Source organism: Schistocerca piceifrons, chromosome 2 (assembly GCF_021461385.2).
Source record: "Schistocerca piceifrons isolate TAMUIC-IGC-003096 chromosome 2, iqSchPice1.1, whole genome shotgun sequence".
Lineage (NCBI taxonomy): Eukaryota > Metazoa > Arthropoda > Insecta > Orthoptera > Acrididae > Schistocerca > Schistocerca piceifrons.
Window position 1 is genome coordinate 41821188 of NC_060139.1, and position 18480 is coordinate 41839667.

An 18480-nucleotide genomic window follows, 5' to 3' on the forward strand; every position below is an offset into this window, starting at 1 on the left:
ACAGCCACCACTTGCTCTACTTGGGGGGAGTCTCTGTGGCATTCCTCTGGATCCCAGGATCCCAGGGCATGTTGGTAGCTACAGAAATGAAGCAGCTGATATAGCGTCCAAGGCTGCAGTCTGTCTTCCTCGGCCTGCTGTCTGCATGGTTTCCTTTGCTGATTTACAGAGCATTTTATGTCGTTGTGTTACTCTGTTATGGGACAAACATTGGTCTACACTTCCCGATTATAAATTATGAGACATAAAACCTCTTCCCTGTGCTTGAACCTCTTCCTGCTGGCCTCATCATTGAGGGGAGGTAATTTTAACTAGACACCGGATAGGGAACTGTCTTTTTAGCCATTGACATCTTTTAATTGGTGATCTTCCCCCACTTTGTCCTCACTGCTCTCAACCATGGACAGTGAGACACCTTTTACTTCAGTGCACCCATTTTAATCTGCAACGCGCCAGTTTACAGTTGTCGCCTGATATATCTTCCCTTTTAGTAGATGACAGGTGCTCAGCTGATTGAGTCCTGGCGTTTATCAGTGTCAGTGAGATGACATCGGTCATTTGAAGCTCCTTCTTGGGGAATGCAACTCCCCCTTCCATAGCAGTTTTCTAAGATTTCCTTCCATTCTTAGTTTCTCTCCTTCTTGAGTTTCGCTCCCATTGCTGCTGATTTCACATTCAGTTTTTTACCCTTCCCGAAGCCACAGAATATACGCTTATGACCATAGCAGTTTTATGCTCTAAAACCATAACAAAAAAAAAAAAAAAATAAATAAATAAAAAAAAAAAGGAAGTCATCAGCAAACCGCATAGTTTTTATTTCTTCTCCATGAATTTTAATTCCTACTCCCAACTTTTTCTTTTGTTTTCTTTACTGCCCTCTGAATATACGGATTGAATAACATTGGGGATAGCCTATAACCCTGTATCTCTCCTTTCCCAACCACTGCTTCCCTTTCATGCCCCTTGACTTATAAAAGCCACCTGGTTTCTTTACAAATTGTAAATAGCCTTTCTCTTCCCGTATTTTACCCTGCCGCCTTTAGAATTTGAAAGAGAGTATCTTAGTCAGCATTGTCAAAAGCCTTCTCTAACTCTACAAATACTAGAAATGTAGGTTTGCCTTTCCTGAATATTTCTTTTAAGATAAGTCATAGGATCAGTGTTGCCTCATGTGTTGCAACATTTCTACAGAATCCAAACTGATCCTCCTTGAGGCCGGCTTCTACCAGTTTTTCCATTCATCTGTAAAGAATTCATGTTAGTACTTTGCAGCTGTGACTTATTAAACTGATAGTTCAGTAATTTTCACACCTGTCAGCTCCTGCTTTCTTTGGGATTGGAATTATTAAATTCTTCTTGAAGCCTGAGGTTATTTCACCTGTCTCATACATCTTGTTCATCAGATGGTAGAGTTTTGTCAGGGCTGGCTCAAATGTGCACCTGTCGGCTACATCATTTAAAGTAGTCAGTGTTGAACTTCTACCGCCCTATTTTTCAGCCAGTGTAGCAATGCAGTTCGTTGACACCAAGGATAATCAGTGAAGAAATAAAGCAGTCGAACGTCACAATTTCTCTTTTCAGTTTTTCTATTTTCCCTGTCACATTCAAATTTCTGGCATTTTATGCATCAATTCATAGAGTGTTACGATTTTATTGGTTATTCAGTCTTTTTTCTAATAGTCATCTAACCATTGGCAGTCCCCTCCTGGAGATCCAAATGTAGGCCTAGCCTAGAATCTCAGGCCACCTTACACTTTTCCAATAACATTCCACATGTCTTGTGGATACACATTATTTGTCTTTAATGTTGCGGTTTCCATTGCCTTCTGCATCCTCATATTGTTGATTATTGCTGATTCTTCCACCTTTCAGGTTGTTTCCCACCCCAAGGACAAAAGAGTGCTCTGAACCCCTGTCTGCAACTCCACCCTCTTTGGCAATGCTGCCAGCAGAATGAGGGTGACTTCTTATGCCACTTGTTTTTGGCTACAACTGATGATGATGATTTTTATTCAAAATTTAAGAAGTGTGTAGGTTTGAACCCAGTATCCAGGATGTTGTGACTACTAGTCAAAGACTCTACACCTGCACCATTGGTACACTCAGTAACAATCTCTCCTTTTCATAATGTTGATATAGAAGCATAGGTAAGTAGGGAAAAGATAGATACTGCCTATAGGAAAATTAGACATTGTGAAAGAAAAGCAACTGCATGAACGTAAAGAGCTCAGATGGACAACCAGTACTGTAAGCAATGAAGGAAGAGCTGAAGGGTGGAAGGAGTGTGTAGAGGAACTGCACAAGGGAAATGAATTTGAAGGCAAGTGAAGAGGATGTAGATGATCAGGTAGGAGATATGATGCTGCAAGAATAATTTGGCAAACCACTGAAAGTTGTAAGTCCCCAAAGTAGACAACCTTCCCTCAGAACTACTGATATCCTTGAGAAAGCCAGCTGTAGGAAAACTATTCCACTTGGAGTGCAAGATGAATGAGACAGGCAAGATACCCTGAGACTTCAAGAAGGAGGTTATAATTCAAACTGCAAAGAAAGCAAGTGCTGACTGTTGTGAATATTAGAGAACTATCAGATTAATAAGTAATGGTTGCAAAGTACTAAAATCAATTATTTACAGAAGAATAGAAATACTGGTAGAAGCTGACCTTGGACAAGATCAGTTCAGATTCTGGAGAAATGTATGAACTTGTGAAGCAGCACTTGCACTACAACTTATCTTAGAAGATAGGCTGACAGCAGTCAAATCTACATTTAAAGCTTTTGTAAAGTTGGAGAAAGCTTTTGACAGTTTCAACTGGAGTACACTTTTTGAAACTCTGGAGGTATCAGCAGTAAAATGTAGGGAGTCAAAGCCTATTTGTAACTTGTACAGACACATGATGACAGCTATAAGAGTCAATGGGGCATGGAAGGGAAGCTGTGACTACAGAGAGGGAGCCAGGGTTGTAGCTTATCCCCAATGTTATTCCATCTGTACATTTAGCAAGCAGTAAAGGAAATCAAAGAAAAAATTGGAGCGGGAAAGAAGAAGAAATGAACACTTGGAGTTTTGCTTGTCACATTCTGATTGTCAGAGATAAAAAGGGCATGGAAAAGCAGTTGAGCAGAATAGGTGGTGTCTTGAACAGAGATGATAAGATGGACATTAAGAAAAGCAAAGCATAGGGAATTGAATTTTGTCAAATTAAATCATGCAATACTGGATGAATTAGATTATGAAACAAATCAATGAAACTAGTTTTCCTGTTTGGGCAGCAAAATAACTGATGTTGGCCAAATTAGAGAGCATATAAATTGTAGTCCAGTAATGCAAAAAAGTGTTTCTGAAGAAGAGAAATTTAACACTGAATATAGATCTAAGTGTTCAGAAGTCTGTTATGTGGTATTTGTCTGGAATGAGTCTTGAATAGAAGTGAAACATGGACAATAAACAGTTCAGAAAAGAATCAAATAGAGGCTTTTGAAATGTGGTACTACAAAAGAATCATGATGATTAGGTGGGTAGATCATGTAACCAATGAGGAGGTACTGAATAGAATTGGCAAGAAGGGATCGGTTCATGTGGCATATTCTGATACATTAATGGATGACCAGTTTAGTACTGGAGGGAAATGTAAATGTGTGTGTGTGTGTGTGTGTGTGTGTGTGTGTGTGTGTGTGTTTGTGTGGAAGAGAGGGGACAGGACTAAAAATCTTAAAGGGAATCCAAGAGATGAATACAGAAAGCTGATTCAGAAGGATGTAAGTTGCAGTAGCTATTCCAGAATGAAGAGTCTTGCATAGGGTTGGGTAGTGTGAAGAGCCTCATCAAACCAGTCTTCAGACTGAAAACAACTACAACAATGACTTAATGAATGGATTTGTGTGTTCACTAGACACATTGAAAATTGCATCACGCAACATAGATCGAGTACTAGCTGACTGTTAGGCCCAGCCTCATAAATTATTGGCTGCATGTTGTTCTCACAATGAGTGCGAACTAACAACTGACTGTGTCTTTGTATATCAAGCCGATTAATAGCTATGTGAAAAATTAAAAATAATATTTTCTTATTACATTTCGAATAATGACATAAAAAAATTGGAAAATCAGAGGACAAACAAAGATACATCCGGCAAAGAAGCAAATGTTTTTAACTACAAGCTGCATAAGTAGAAAATAGTCTATATTCTAAGGAAGGGAAAAAACTACGCAGCACAAAGTGATTATCTGAATGGTATGGAAATCAATAAATTTGATGTACATGTAGAGACAAACAAATGATTAAAATTTCAGGAAAACTATATGATGTAAGGAGCAACAGTTTCACAAATTGAATAAGTCAATAACATGTTGGTCCACCTATAGCCCATATGCATGTAGTTACTCAGCTCGGCATTGATTGATAGTCGTTGGATGTCCTCCTGAGAGATGTTGCACCAAATTCTGTCCAATTGGTGTGTTAGGTCACTAAAATCCTGAGCCAGTTGGAGGACCCTGCTCATAATGCTCTCAATGTTCTCAGTTGAGGAGAGATCTGGCGACCTTGTTTTCCAAGATAGACTTTGAAAAGCATGATGAAAAGCAGTAGAAACTCTTGCTGTGTATGGGCAGACATTATCTTGCTTAAATCGAAGTCCAGATGGCTTGTCATGAAGGACAACTAATTGGTGCATAGAATATCATTGATGTACCACTGTGCTGTAAAGTTACCATGGGTGATAACCAAGGGGACCTGCTACGAAAAGAAATGGCACCCCAGACTATTATACCTGGTTTTCAGGACATATGACTGTTGAGTCAGGTTCCTATCCTACCATTTCTGGGGCATCTCAAACACATCTTTGCTGATCATTGGGACTTAATTCAAAGCATGACTAATCACTGATGACAGTTCTACTCCAGTCAGTGAGATTCCAGGGCAAAGACGTGTCTGGAGATGTCATGAAGAGTGGTGGGATAACAAACTGTCTGTTGCATGCTTTACAGCCTGACAACCATGAGTTATGGTCTGGGGTACCATTTCTTGTCATAGCAGGATCGCTTTGTCATCTACAGTGCCCTTGAAGCACAGTGGTACTTAGATGACATTCTATGAACTGTTTTGTTGACCTTCATGGTTGCCAGATCTCTCTATCCAGCTGAGAATATTTGGAGTATTATGGACTGGGCCATCCAACAACGTTGGAATTTTGATTATCTAATGCACCAATTGGACAATATTATGCATGATGTCCTTCAGAAAGACATCCAACAACTCTATCAATCAATGCCAAGCTGAATTACTGCCTGCGTAAGGGCCAGAGGTGGACCAGTGCACTGTTGAGTTGCTCAATTTGTGAAGCTCTTTCACTTCAATAAATTATCCAATATCTCTGAATTGTAATCATTTGTTTGTACATTTACACACATCTGCCAATTCCCATACCATTAGGATAATTGTGCGTATGTGTGTGTGTGTGTGTGTGTGTGTGTGTGTGTGTGTGTAATATGTACTATTTAACAAGGATGATTTCTGATTTCTGTATAGACATCAAAAGTGTCAAGAAATTCCAATTTTCCAATTGAGTATTAAAACAACTAACACGTTATTCTAGTAGAAGTAGGAATATTTGGAATCAGAAAAACAGGCTTATAAAACTGGGGTACTTAAGTTTGGAAATTATCATTGTTTAAGATTGGAACATTGCAGACTGCAGGAGTTTTGAAATTTTTCTCTCTGTGTGATGTGCATGTATAGTAAATCATTCAAAGACAGTATTTTTACAAGTGAATGTGTTACTATTATCAGTAGTCTGAAAACTCTCCAGTGAATACTAATGTCAATTAAATAAATCATGAATAATAAATTAGCTATTTTATGTAACCATTGTATATTTTCAGAATGAGATTTGCACTCTGCAGCGGAGTGGAAATCTCATTCTGGAAACATCCCCAAGGCTGTGGCTAAGCCATGTCTGTGCAGTATCCTTTCTTTCAGGAGTGCTAGTTCAGCAAGGTTCACAGGAGAGCTTCTGTAAAGTTTGGAAGGTAGGAGACGAGGTACTGGTAGAAGTAAAGCTGTGAGGACGGGGCGTGAGTCGTTCTTAGGTAGCTCAGTTGGTAGAGCACTTGCCTGTGAAAGGCAAAGGTCCCGAGTTCAAGTCTCGGTCTGGCACATAGTTTTAATCGGCCAGAAAGTTTCTTATTGTATATTTATTCTAACAAAAGAATACCTAGTAAAGAAGAAACATGTATTGATGTCAAGAGTGCTGTAAGAACAAGTGGGAGACTACAACATAGCTCTGTTAAGCACCAAGGGACTAGGCAGTTGATACTTTGTCACTTTGTGTGCACTGTTACCTTGCCTGCTGAAGATGTCAGCATTTTATTTTGGTACACTTCATTATAACCCAAGGTAAATCAAAATATAATATTAATTTATGTGCTGTCCTACATAGATTGTAGTCAACTTGTGTATCACCCAAGTTTGTTATCACATTTTCATGGAGATTATGTATGCAAAACACTTTTCTAAATTCTTCTTTTCAGAATGTGACGAGTATACAAGGTCGGTGCAAGATATATTTGAAGCTCTACCACTCCTTCCAGATGCTGATCCACTAATTATAAAAGTGGACAAATGTGATTTTGAGAATCTGCCACTAATTGTTGGAGGGGAGGACACTGATGTTGGAGAGTTTCCTCACATGGTAAATATGCAAGTAGTTAATTCTTACTATGTATTTTAAATTAACTTTTCTTGTAAAATTGCAAAAGACACAGATTGTCTGACCAGTACTTAATTTCACAAGGCAGAATTCCTATACATTCAGAAGTGAAAACACTAATCTAAACTTGCAAAACAATTAGTTACTTTCACAGGTGGAAAAAGCTAAGCTAAGATAAATGTTTTCACTTTCAAGTGAATCTGTTGGCAGTAATTAAATTGTGCTGCTTTGTACAGGTCAGCTGGCCATTGTGTCTTTTTGTAATTTTATAGCTTTCTCAAGTAATCTTTACCTTTGATTGAATTAACTTTTGTGTTGTATTTATGCAGGAAAAAGGAAAACTAAAAAAGTAGCACCTTCACGGTGAATAACTGTAATAAAGAATATCCTCCAGATCTGCAATTAACTGTACTATTCTACAAAGTAATAAGTGAAAATCATAAATTGTTACTATACAGAGTCATTATCAGAATTTCTAAGTAAATGATTTTAATAAAATGTTTACAACATAAGAATCTTTTACATCAAATACAAATAACGGAACACACTACCAAAACTTCTCATTCTTTCATATGTGAACTAAGGCATTTTACGTGAACACTGAACTGGTTGTTTTAAAAGCTGAGCATACAGTCATTAGGGTGAACATCATATTTAATCCCCCTATGCCAACATCCCCCACGTTCACGGTCTATCTACTGCTGAACCCTCCTGCTGGTCCAGGGGTAAGATTAGGCCGGAGGTATTCCTGCCTGTTGTAAGAGGCGACTAAAAGGAGCTTCACAAGTTTTGGCTTTTATGTGATGGTCCCCTGTAGGGTTTGACCTCCAATCCTCAAAATTTTCCTGAAGAGCGAGCCAATTGGGGAAGGGTGCCTTACATGGTGCATTGTATCCATTCATTGAGGGTTTGGCCCACATTCTTGTCGTCGCATTGCAGTCCCGCCCATTCTCCATCTCTTGGGCAAGGACACCTTCCTGTGTGCATTTTCCACCATGCACTATGCAGTGTTGCTTTCTGTGTCAACGATGACCATGGAATTTTTTGCACCTGATATCCAGCACGGTAGCCAGTCCGTTGTGGTGAGGCCACCATGTACCCTGTTGGTTGTAGCCCCCTGACCACACTGGGAATGCTCTGCTGATGCCTGTTCCGTTAACTCCCCACATATGCCAAGGGGTAAATACCCATTCCCCTGGGGCATCAGGACTCCCGGCAATGGCCATCCTGCCAGATGGCCTTTGCTGTGGCAAGGTGGCACCCGTGAGGAGGGCCCCTGGTTGGAGTGGGTGGCATCAGGGTGGATGACACACGATGAAACATAGTCCCTCATCTCTTGCTGGTGGTAAAACACTAGCAGACTCTAAGTGTTCATGAGCTCAGAAGTACAGAAGTATGACCCCACAGAACTATGACCCCAAATCGTTCCCCAAATCAGGCTAAAGATGGCAGCAGATCTTATTCGCCATGGTACCTTGTATGTTTGAGAGCTGATGGGGAATCTTTCATGCCGATGAAGCCTCAGATTTTTGTTGAACATTTAGAGGACAAGTTTGGGGAGGTGGAGGGATTGTCCTAAATGAGATCTGGGTCAGTCTTGATCGAAACAGCGTCTTCTGCCCAGTCAAAGGCCTTACTCGCTTGTGACAAGCTGGGGGATGTTTCTGTAACCATCATGCCTCATAAGAGCTTAAATATGGTCCAGGGTATCATATTTCGAAGGGACTTTCTTTTGCAGTCTGATGATGACACCAATTTAGAGCTGCGAGGTGTACACTGCATCCGGCGTGTCCACCGGGATCCGATGAATAATCAGGTTGCCACCGGTGCCGTCATCTTGGCCTTCAAGGCTGATACATTGCCCGAGAAGGTCAAGATGATGATCTGCTGTGATGTAATGCCCTATATCCCTCCCCCAATGCGGTGCTTTAGGTGCTGGAAGTTCAGCCATATGTCTTCCCGCTGTACTTCCAGCATCACATGTCAAGATTGTGGACACCCGTCACATCCCAATACTCCATGTGCCACGCCTCCCATCTGTGTCAACTGCGGAGAGCACCATTCACCTTGCTCGCCAGACTGCAGGATTCTCCAGAAAGGAAGGAAAATCATGGAGTACAAGACCCTGGACCGACTGACCTACACTGAGGCTAAGAGAAAATTCGAGTGCCTGCATCCTGTGTGTATGACATAGTCTTATGCAACTGCTACAACAGTTCTGGCACCATCAGTTTCACCAACCCCAGTCACATCTCAGAGCTGGAAGACTACACCTGCCTCCTCCTAAGCAGGAGAAGCGTAAGTCGTCTTCAGCTTCTCTCACTAGGAAGGGGTCCCTTGGGTCACTCCATTCCCAGGTTTCTGCTAGTGGCAAAGATGACACCCGCCAGTGGCTGAAGAGCCCTAAAGCAGCTGATCTTAGGGCTTCAAGCTCATCCTCAGTCCCGGAGATTGAATCAGTGAAGTCCTCCCAGCCAGGGAAACCCAAACAGCAGCGAGAGAAATCCAAAAAGAAAAAGGGGTGAGGTGCTGTAATGGTTACGTAATTCAAGTACCATTACAATGTGTAGCTGTGACTTTGTCCTGGAAAATCGGTCATCAATAGCGTTAGGTCTGTTGGTTGATTTTGGAATAAATGTGTTGGGAGGCAGCCTAACAGATAACACAACGAGTATGAATCGACATGAAATTCACATAATGAGAGATAATTAGTTCTTGCAGTACTGGAATTAAGGGATGAATTCTGGTTGAAACGAAATTGGTGCCATGAATAGCCTTCCTCGCAACATAAGAAAAATATAATGCAACATACCAATACTGATATCACACAAGCCATATTTTGCAGCAAACTTGGTGTGTAACAAAAAGTCAGTCTTGCACGATGGAAGAAATTATTGACTCTTGTTGTAATTGCAGGCAGAAGTTATGCTTGTGAATGAATATTTACGTAACAAATAAAAATATTTCAGAATGAAATTTTCACTCTGCAGCGGAGTGTACGCTGATATGAAACTTCCTGGAAGATTAAAACTGCATTCCGCTAGGTATGCAGGATAGCTTCTGTGAAGTTTGGAAGGTAGGAGACGAGGTACTGGTGGAACTGAAGCTGTGAGGATGGGGCATGAGTCGTGCTTTGGTAGCTCAATTGGTAGAGCACTTGCCCGCGAAAGGCTGAGGTCCCAAGTTTGAGTCTCGGCCCAGCACACAGTTTTAATCTGCCAGGAAGTTTCAATAAAAATATTCTTACGTCTATGATAACTCTTAGTGTAGGTATTTTCTTGCATTTTTTTATCACACACATCATTTACTAAACATATTGTTGATGCATGAGTAAACGTTACACATCCTTTTTGTGTGAAATCTGAAACATAAGTACTCTCAAGTGAAATTGTAATAAAAGTTGTTTAAAAAAATTGAATATTGTCTGGACATTGTTCTTTTGCTACAAAGATAATTTTAAGAGCCTATCTTTGCCATCTTCTGTGGCAATGTACAAATTTCTTATTACTAATGAGGAAAAGAAACCATTCATAGAAATTAATAATGAGAAAAAAATAAAAAGGTATGATATTGTGAAAAATAAATAAATAAAAAAGGTGTTACACAGGATTATTGAATGTATACAGAGGAGGGCAGCATGAATGGTTACAGGTTGTTTTTAATCCATGGGAGTGTGTTACATAAATATTGAAAGAAATGAACTAGCAGACTCTTGACAACAAACATAAAGTATCCTGAGAAAGTCTATTAACAAATTTCAAGAACTGGCTTTAAATGATTACTCTAGGAATATATTGCAACCCCCAGTGTACCCCCACATAGGGATCATGAGGGTAAGAATAGAATAATTATTGCACACACAGAGGCATCAAACAATCATTCTTCCCACTCTCCATACGTGAATGGAACAAGAAGAAACACTAATAACAATTACAGTGGAACATACCCTCTGCCATGCACCTCATGGTGATTTTCATAGTGTAGTTGTAGATGTGGTATATAATGTAATGGGATGGATAAAATATCTGCTCATCAAGTGGCAGCAGAAAACATGTAAAGGCATTTAAGCCAGTGGCTCCTCCTTCTGGAAGAAGCATTGAAGGGGATGGAAGAGGGCACAAGGAAAGAGACTGATGAGGTTTAGGAAAAGGAGAGAGTTCATAAGACACCCAAAACCCTGGGGCAGAGAAGACTTACCAGATGACCTGTATGTCATATGATTTCTCTTTAAATAAAACATTTTTAACACAACAAACTATATTGTTACTTTCAGGGTGCTGATGACTAAATACTGAATAATAACCTTCAAACCAAAACATTCTAAATCCATTTTGTATAAGTTTGAATATTATTCATTTCGTATTTAATAGATCGTATAATAGAAAACTACAGTATTAAACATATAGGTAGGTTTTCCTTTGGATCTCTATGTATGTCTTCTGTCCCAGAATAATTCATGAGATGAAAAACTTGACGATAACCCAAAGTGATGAGACCCAATACATACTATCTGTACTGTGTCATACATAAGAAAGTTTGTATCGTGAAATGTACCAGAGATTTGGATCAACTACTTCAGTAAGGTAGTTTACATACCCCATACACATTTCAAATGCCAGGACAATGCAGCCATATTCTCTTGTTTTTCTATGTCTGTGTTTGTGTAGGGAGGAGTGTTTCTGCGTGTACTAGCTCTGAAGAGTCCTAGTTTGAAAACTAAGTCAAAATTACAATTATGTCTATCTGCATGCAACTGTTCAACTATCTCATGAATAGTTACCATTACTCTTCCCATTATTTCATTATTTATATTGCATCCAGTATTTTCCAGCATCATGTTCATATCAGCAACAGCACAATTTTATCTTACAAACAAAAATAAAAATTGAAATATTCCTGACTGATTAAAATTGTGTGCCTCCCTGGGACCTTGTCTCTTGCATGCTGTGCCCATACTGCTGAGTATTTAGGTGTGTCTCATGACAGCTTGAGGCTGTGAGTGTCTAGTTATGACTATCAGTGTAAAATTTGTGAAGTTTGGTAAGTAGGAGAGTTGTAGTGGAAGAAATAAATCTTTGAAGCTGACTGTGAGTTATGGCTGTGTCACTTAGTTGGTAAGAGCAAAGCATGCAAATGGCAAGGTTCCAGGTTTGAGTTCTGGTCTGGCAAACAGTTTTCCTCAGTAATGGAGGTTTTTAAATAAGATACACTTCACTGCAGATAGAAAGGTTCATTCTGAGAAGAATCAAAATTATACTCTCCTTTCACAATGCATTCCTAAATATACTGCATACCAGCAATTTCAACAAATATTGTTCTCTTATTTTCCATTATACATCAACAGAAATACATAATTCAGAGATATGATCATTGGCAAGACACAATCAATACATTCACTGCGTGATAATAGTGATGTTACCAGTATCAGTGCCAATAAAGCATAGTTCCTAAACATGGTTTCCCAAAACTCCTTTGGCATAGAAGACTAAGTTTCCCAGAATTAGTAAAGAACAGCTGCAAACACGAGTAACTTAGAAGTCTATGTCCTCAGTGAGCTAAGCAGCTTAAATCTGTAAATAAAGGCGAGGCTTCTAATACAGACTATATATCATATAGGTTTCTTTCAGAGTACGCTGTCACAATAGTGCCATAGCTATTATATATAACTGTTTGCTCCCTGAAAGATCTGTACTCAGGAAAAGTTGCACAGGTCACACCAGTATTTAAGAAAGGAAAAGAAACTAATCTCCTGAATTACAGACCCCTGTCACTAACATCGATTGGCAGTAGGATTCAGAAAATGATCTATTGATACATAGCACAGATACAGAAAATATTCTTGTGAAACACAGCTCTCTCTTTGTTCACATGAATGAATGATCTTAAGGAAGTCCATATGTCTAGATTTCCAGAAGGCTTTTGACACAGTTCCTTACAAGTGGATTCTAATAAAATTGTGTGCCTAGAGTGTGTTGATATAGTTGCACAACTGGATCCATGATATCTGGCGTTCCACAAGGAACCGTAGCAGACCCTCCTACTGTCCCTAATTTATATAAACAATTTAGGAGAGACTCTGAGCCACCCTCTTAGATTATTTGTTGAAGATCCTATCATTTATGATCAAGTAAAGTCATCTGAAGATCAAAACCTATTGCAAAATAATGCATACGTGATACCTGTAAGGTGCAAAAACTGGCAGTAAAAAGTGAGAGATCATCAAGGTGAGTACTAAAGGGAATCCATTAAATTTTGGTTATGTCATAAATCACACAAATTTGAAAGCTGTGGATTCAACTAAATGCCTGGGGGTTACAATTATGAACAGCCTAATTTGCTATTATCACATAGAAAATGTAGTTTGGAATGCAAACCAAAGTGTGTGATATATTAGCAGAATATTTAGATGATGTAACATATGTACCAAAGAGGCCACTTACATTGTGCTCACCCATCCTCTCCTGCAGTTTTGCTGCACAGTATGGAATCCTTACAGAGTAAAGATTGAAGGTGGACACTGAGAAAGTTTAAAGAAAGATATAATTGCTAAAAAGGGAGAGAGTATTACACAAATAGGATACCAATAATTAAAATTGTTTCTTGTTGTGGTGAGAGCTTTTCATAAATTTTCAGTCACCAATTTTCTCCTTCAAATGTGAAAATATTTTGTTGTCTCCCACATATATAGGGAGAAATGACCGCTTTAATAAAATAAGATAAATTCGAGCTCCCTCAGAATGATTTAAGTGTTCATTTTTCATATTTGTTATTTTTTTATATTCTAAGTGATGTTTTTAGTTGAGATGAAGTTTTCTTCAGTTACTTTATGTGAAATACATTTTTTGTTGTTACTACATAATTTTAATTCTAGGATGAAAACAACAAGCAGAACATAAGGAAAGGGAACCACTCATCTTCAGTTGAATGATGTGTGGTGCAGACCAGAAAATCTCAATCTGTTATGAGTAACTTTACACCTTAACCCCCATTTTCTCAGAATTTAGAACATTTTTCACCAGTTGACACTGTCAAACACTTTTCCTAAGTCAACAAATCCTGTGAGAGTTTCTAGATTTTTGTTCAGTCTTGCTTCCATTATTAACTGTAACATCAGAGCTGCCTCTCTGGTCCCTTTACCTTTCATAAATCCAGACTAATAATCATCTAACAGATTTTAAGTTTTGTTTTCTGTTCGTCCACATATATTCTTGTCAGCAACTCAGTTGCATGAGCTGTTAAGTTTTTACTATCTTCAAAACTGTGTGAATGACATTTTTCCAAAAGTCTAATGAGATATCGCCAACCTTACGCATCCTACTCCCGAATATGAATAGTGGTTTTGTTGCCACTTCACTCAATGATTTTAGAAGTTCTGATGGAATGTTACCTCTATCCTGTCTACCTTATCTTTGATCTTCCAAAGTTCTTTTCAGTACGATTCTAATTGTGGATCCCACAGCACTTCCCTGTCTATTCCTGTTTCTTTTTCTATCACACCATCAGACAAGTCTTTCCCCTCTGTACGTAGAATCAGTCCATCCAACAATTATTTTGTGTTCAGTTTCTTCACATTTTTCATACAACCATTTTGCCTTAGGTCCATGCCCTTTCTATTTCTTTCATTCCTAAGTAACTTTTATTTCTGTATCAATGAATTTTGCTCAACATATTTGTACTTCACTCTTTCATTGAACAATTGAAGTATTTCTTCTGTTACCCATGGTTTCTTTGCAGTTACCTACCCTGTACCAAAGTTTTTATGTCTGTCTTCAGTGATTGCCCTTTTTATAGATGTCCATTCCTCTTCAACTGAACTGCCAACTGAGCTATTCATCATCACAGTGTCTACAGCCTCAGAGGATTTCAAGTGTATCTTTTCATTCCTTAGTACTGCTGTATCTCACTTCTTTGTGCACTGATTTTTCCTTACCAGTCTCTTATAGTTAGCCTACTCTTCGTCATTACTGCATTGTGATCTCAGTCTATATTTGCTCTCAGGTATGCCTTACAATTCAGTATCTCAGTTTAGAATCTCTGCCTGTCCATGATGTAATCTTTCTGAAATCTTCCCATAACTCTTGGCCTTTTCAAAGTGTACCTTCTCCTCTTGTGATTTTTCAAGACACCATTTGCTGTTACAAACTAAAACATGTAGCAGAACTGAGTCTTTGTCTTTTCATTAATACTGCCAAGCCCATATTCTTCCATGAGCCTGTTTTCTTCTCCTTCCTCTAAAAATGCATTCCAATGCCCCGTGACTATTAGATTTTCATCTCCCTTTACATACTGAATTACCTGTTCAGTATCCACATATACATTTTTCTCTTTCTACATTTTCTGCTTGCAGCATCAGTATTCATACCAAAACTATTGTTGTTGGTGTTCATTTATGTCAATTCTGATAACAACCCTATCACTGTAATGGTGACAGTAACTCGCTCTCTGCCCTACCTTCCTGTTCATGAATCCCGTTCCCATTACACCACTTTCTACTGTTGTTGCTGTTATCCTGTACTCATCTGGCCAGATAACCTTACCTTATTTCCATTTCACTCCACTGGTTTTCAGATTTTCTATCTTCCCTATCATGTTAAAACTTCTCTACTACTACTACTACTACTACTACTACCACCACCACTACTTAGCTACATATGTGTGATAAACAATATATGTTAACAGGCCGCTATTGGTTATCAAGTTGATGGTAATCTGGAATGGAACTGTGGGGGATCATTAATCAGTGAATATTATGTCCTTACTGCTGCACACTGCACACATATTGGAAAGTGAGTATAGACCTCAGAACAACTAGGATTGTATTCTGCTAACCATTATTGCTGTTTTACATGTTAGTCAAAGACACAATGTAACAAAACAAAAGTGTTCTCATTAATATTGTCTATTAGTGTTAGTTGTAAATTTAATAAAATTAAACAAAATGTCATCATATATAGTTACTGATCACATTTACACAAAACAACAGATTAGAAAGGTAATGACTTACCTATGTATAAATAATGAGTCGCACACAGATCGCACTAAATTGTGAATTAAGTTCAAAATTAGTCACCATCAGCTGTATTACTGAGCATTTGTTGCTGAATGTACCTGCATTAACACTACAGTGGAATTCAACTTAGGATCACCATCACCCTCCACATCCCCGTGTGCCTCTTCCATACATGCACTACACACATGATGTTCATTGAGATCGCATTTTGAAAAGACATGCACAAAACATTTACAGTAAATCTCAAGATAATTTGGAGAACTTAACATTTATTTCATTAATGTGTTGTGGAAAGTCCTGGCAGAATGTAAATTATTTAAGACTAAAGGTAACAGCTCACCAAACAGTAGAATCCAATAATCCATGATGCCCCGCTGTAGCTGGTTACTGTGCTCCCACTAAAAGATATTATGCTCCTGTCAATGAACACCACTAACCAGTTCTCATGTTAAAGATGTGAACCACATCCTTCACTGACACTCAACAATTCCCACTCCATTATCATCTGGGTGCACACTCATCACTGTTGATGCCTTCCCCATAGACACTAACATCCCTCTAGTCCACAGCCTTGTGCTATCAAACACTACCACTCCAACATCCTTCCAACTCCCACTTCTCTCCATTTCACTTCCCAGCATCCTCCTCAGCTCAATGTGCCACATTCCTGGACACTGACTTCCACCATTCTGATGGCTCCATCCATACTTATGTCCATACTAAGCCCACTAACCAACAACAGTATCTGCATTTTGAAAGCTGTTATCCATTCCTGACCAAGAAATCACTTCCTTATATTATGGTCACCTGTGGACACTGTATCTTGAGTGGCCATAATTTTGTTCCCCGATGTACTGAAGGTGTTGCTAAGATCTTCACACTGGCACTGTCCCCCAAATCTAGTTCATAAACAATTTTTGCATGCCACATCCTTAAACATGCCCAATCCTTCCATAATACTTAAGAGCCAGCTGCAAAAGAATTGACCCCTCATAACACAATACCATTGCAGACTGGAGCAATAGAACTATGCCCTTCATTAACACTTTAACTATCCTTAGCTATCTATTAACATGCCAAGAATCCAGGAACATCCTATTCACAATAATTCTCACACTCCTAAAGTGGTTATCTGCAGCCCATCCAATGTACACAATAACCTAGTCTGCCCCTATCACTGTGCCACTTCCATGCCCAACCTCTTACCACATGAACCATATACCTATGGAGCACCCAGGTGCAACACCTGCAAGATTCACTCACCCGATGCGTTCTTCTCCTCTCCTGTTACAGGCCTGTGTTTCCCTATCGGAGGTGGGGCTGCCAGTGAAAGCAGCCAGGTTATATACCAGCTCTGCTGCAGTTTCTGCACAATATTTTATACGAATATGATCACCAGGCAACTGTCCACTCAAATAAATGTTCACTGCCAAACTGTGGCACCCACTGGTGGAGCTTGTTGCTGGCACCCAGTGGTGGAGCTTGTTGCTTAACACAGCATGCCTGATTTCAGTAGCTGCTTCACAGCCCCTGCCATTTAGATCCTTCTTCCCAACTCCATCTTTTCTGAACTACATAGATACTAGTTACCCTTCCAGTATATCCGCCATACCAATAATCCCCTTGGCTTCAGTCTCCACTAACCACCTGCACCCACACACACCTTTAAATAGTTCCCTCTGTTATGTCAACCCCTCCCAATCCACTCCCTCATGTCATTGTGCTCCAGTTCCACAAAATTCTTGATTCAATAACTTCTCTGTTATTTTTGTTTACTGGAAATTCTATTACTAACAACATTCAAGAATTCGTAAGACATCTTCAAACACTAAAGACAGTGTATGTAACAGCAACATCTTCATAGACAGGGGAGTTATCTTCCATCAATATGATACAATTTTATTTAAGGCACATTAATTTTTGTTAACAGTCATTACATCTGAGCTGCTAAAACGAAACATTGTATTTGCAGTGTTTCATATACAAACTGTGAACCATACTGATGTCAGTTATAGAAAATGTTACTAACTTGTCTTTAAACACATACTATAGAAACTTATTTTTACTTATTTCTTAACAGAAAGGTTCTTTAACAAATTACAGGTATCCTGCAGTGATAGTTCGTCTTGGTGAGATGAATCTGAAACGTGATGATGATGGAGCACATCCTGTGGATTATCACATTGCAGATTTAGTGCGCCATCCTGAATACAAAGGACCAAGCAAATACAATGATATTGCTCTGTTACGTCTTAGTGAGCGTGTGGATTTCAACAAGTTTATACGACCTGCTTGTCTCTACACACATGATAAATTCTCTGTCAGCAAGACAGTTGCTACTGGTTGGGGTAAAATTGAATATGGTGAGTATAAAAAGTGAAACACATTAAATTTTAAAAAATACACACCATTGCAAAAATGTAAGAACAAAAAATTACTTACCTGGAAATTTATATAAGTCATGCAACTTTAAGCTGTAATGAACTGCTCTGCATAATACTTCCAAAGTAACTAGTTATTACCTAATTCACAAGTACAACATGTTCTAAAACCACATACAAAATGTGTTGTAGAAGGTACCTGTAAGAACGAAGTGAGGATAGTAGCAGTGTCCAGGAAGCTAACCTAATGTTGCTACAGAGCATCAGAAACATAGGCACCAATGAGCATCTGCAGATTTCCAAACCCATTCAACTACCTTCTGTGTAGATATTCAGTGAATATCATTTCTGACAGCTTAATGTAACCAGATAAGAATTTAG

The 18480-nt window shown here is 38.9% G+C and overlaps 1 protein-coding gene across 1 annotated transcript in view; it reads left to right on the forward strand.

Annotated features, from left to right (window-relative positions):
• LOC124775131 (serine protease snake-like) overlaps positions 1 to 18480 on the forward strand; it is a 267718-nt gene that overhangs the window by 174390 nt on the left and 74848 nt on the right. The window contains exons 5-7 of the mRNA XM_047249970.1: positions 6530 to 6690; positions 15388 to 15478; positions 17803 to 18081. Coding sequence (XP_047105926.1) covers positions 6530 to 6690; positions 15388 to 15478; positions 17803 to 18081 — 531 coding nt within the window. The remainder of the gene's footprint in view (positions 1 to 6529; positions 6691 to 15387; positions 15479 to 17802; positions 18082 to 18480) is intronic.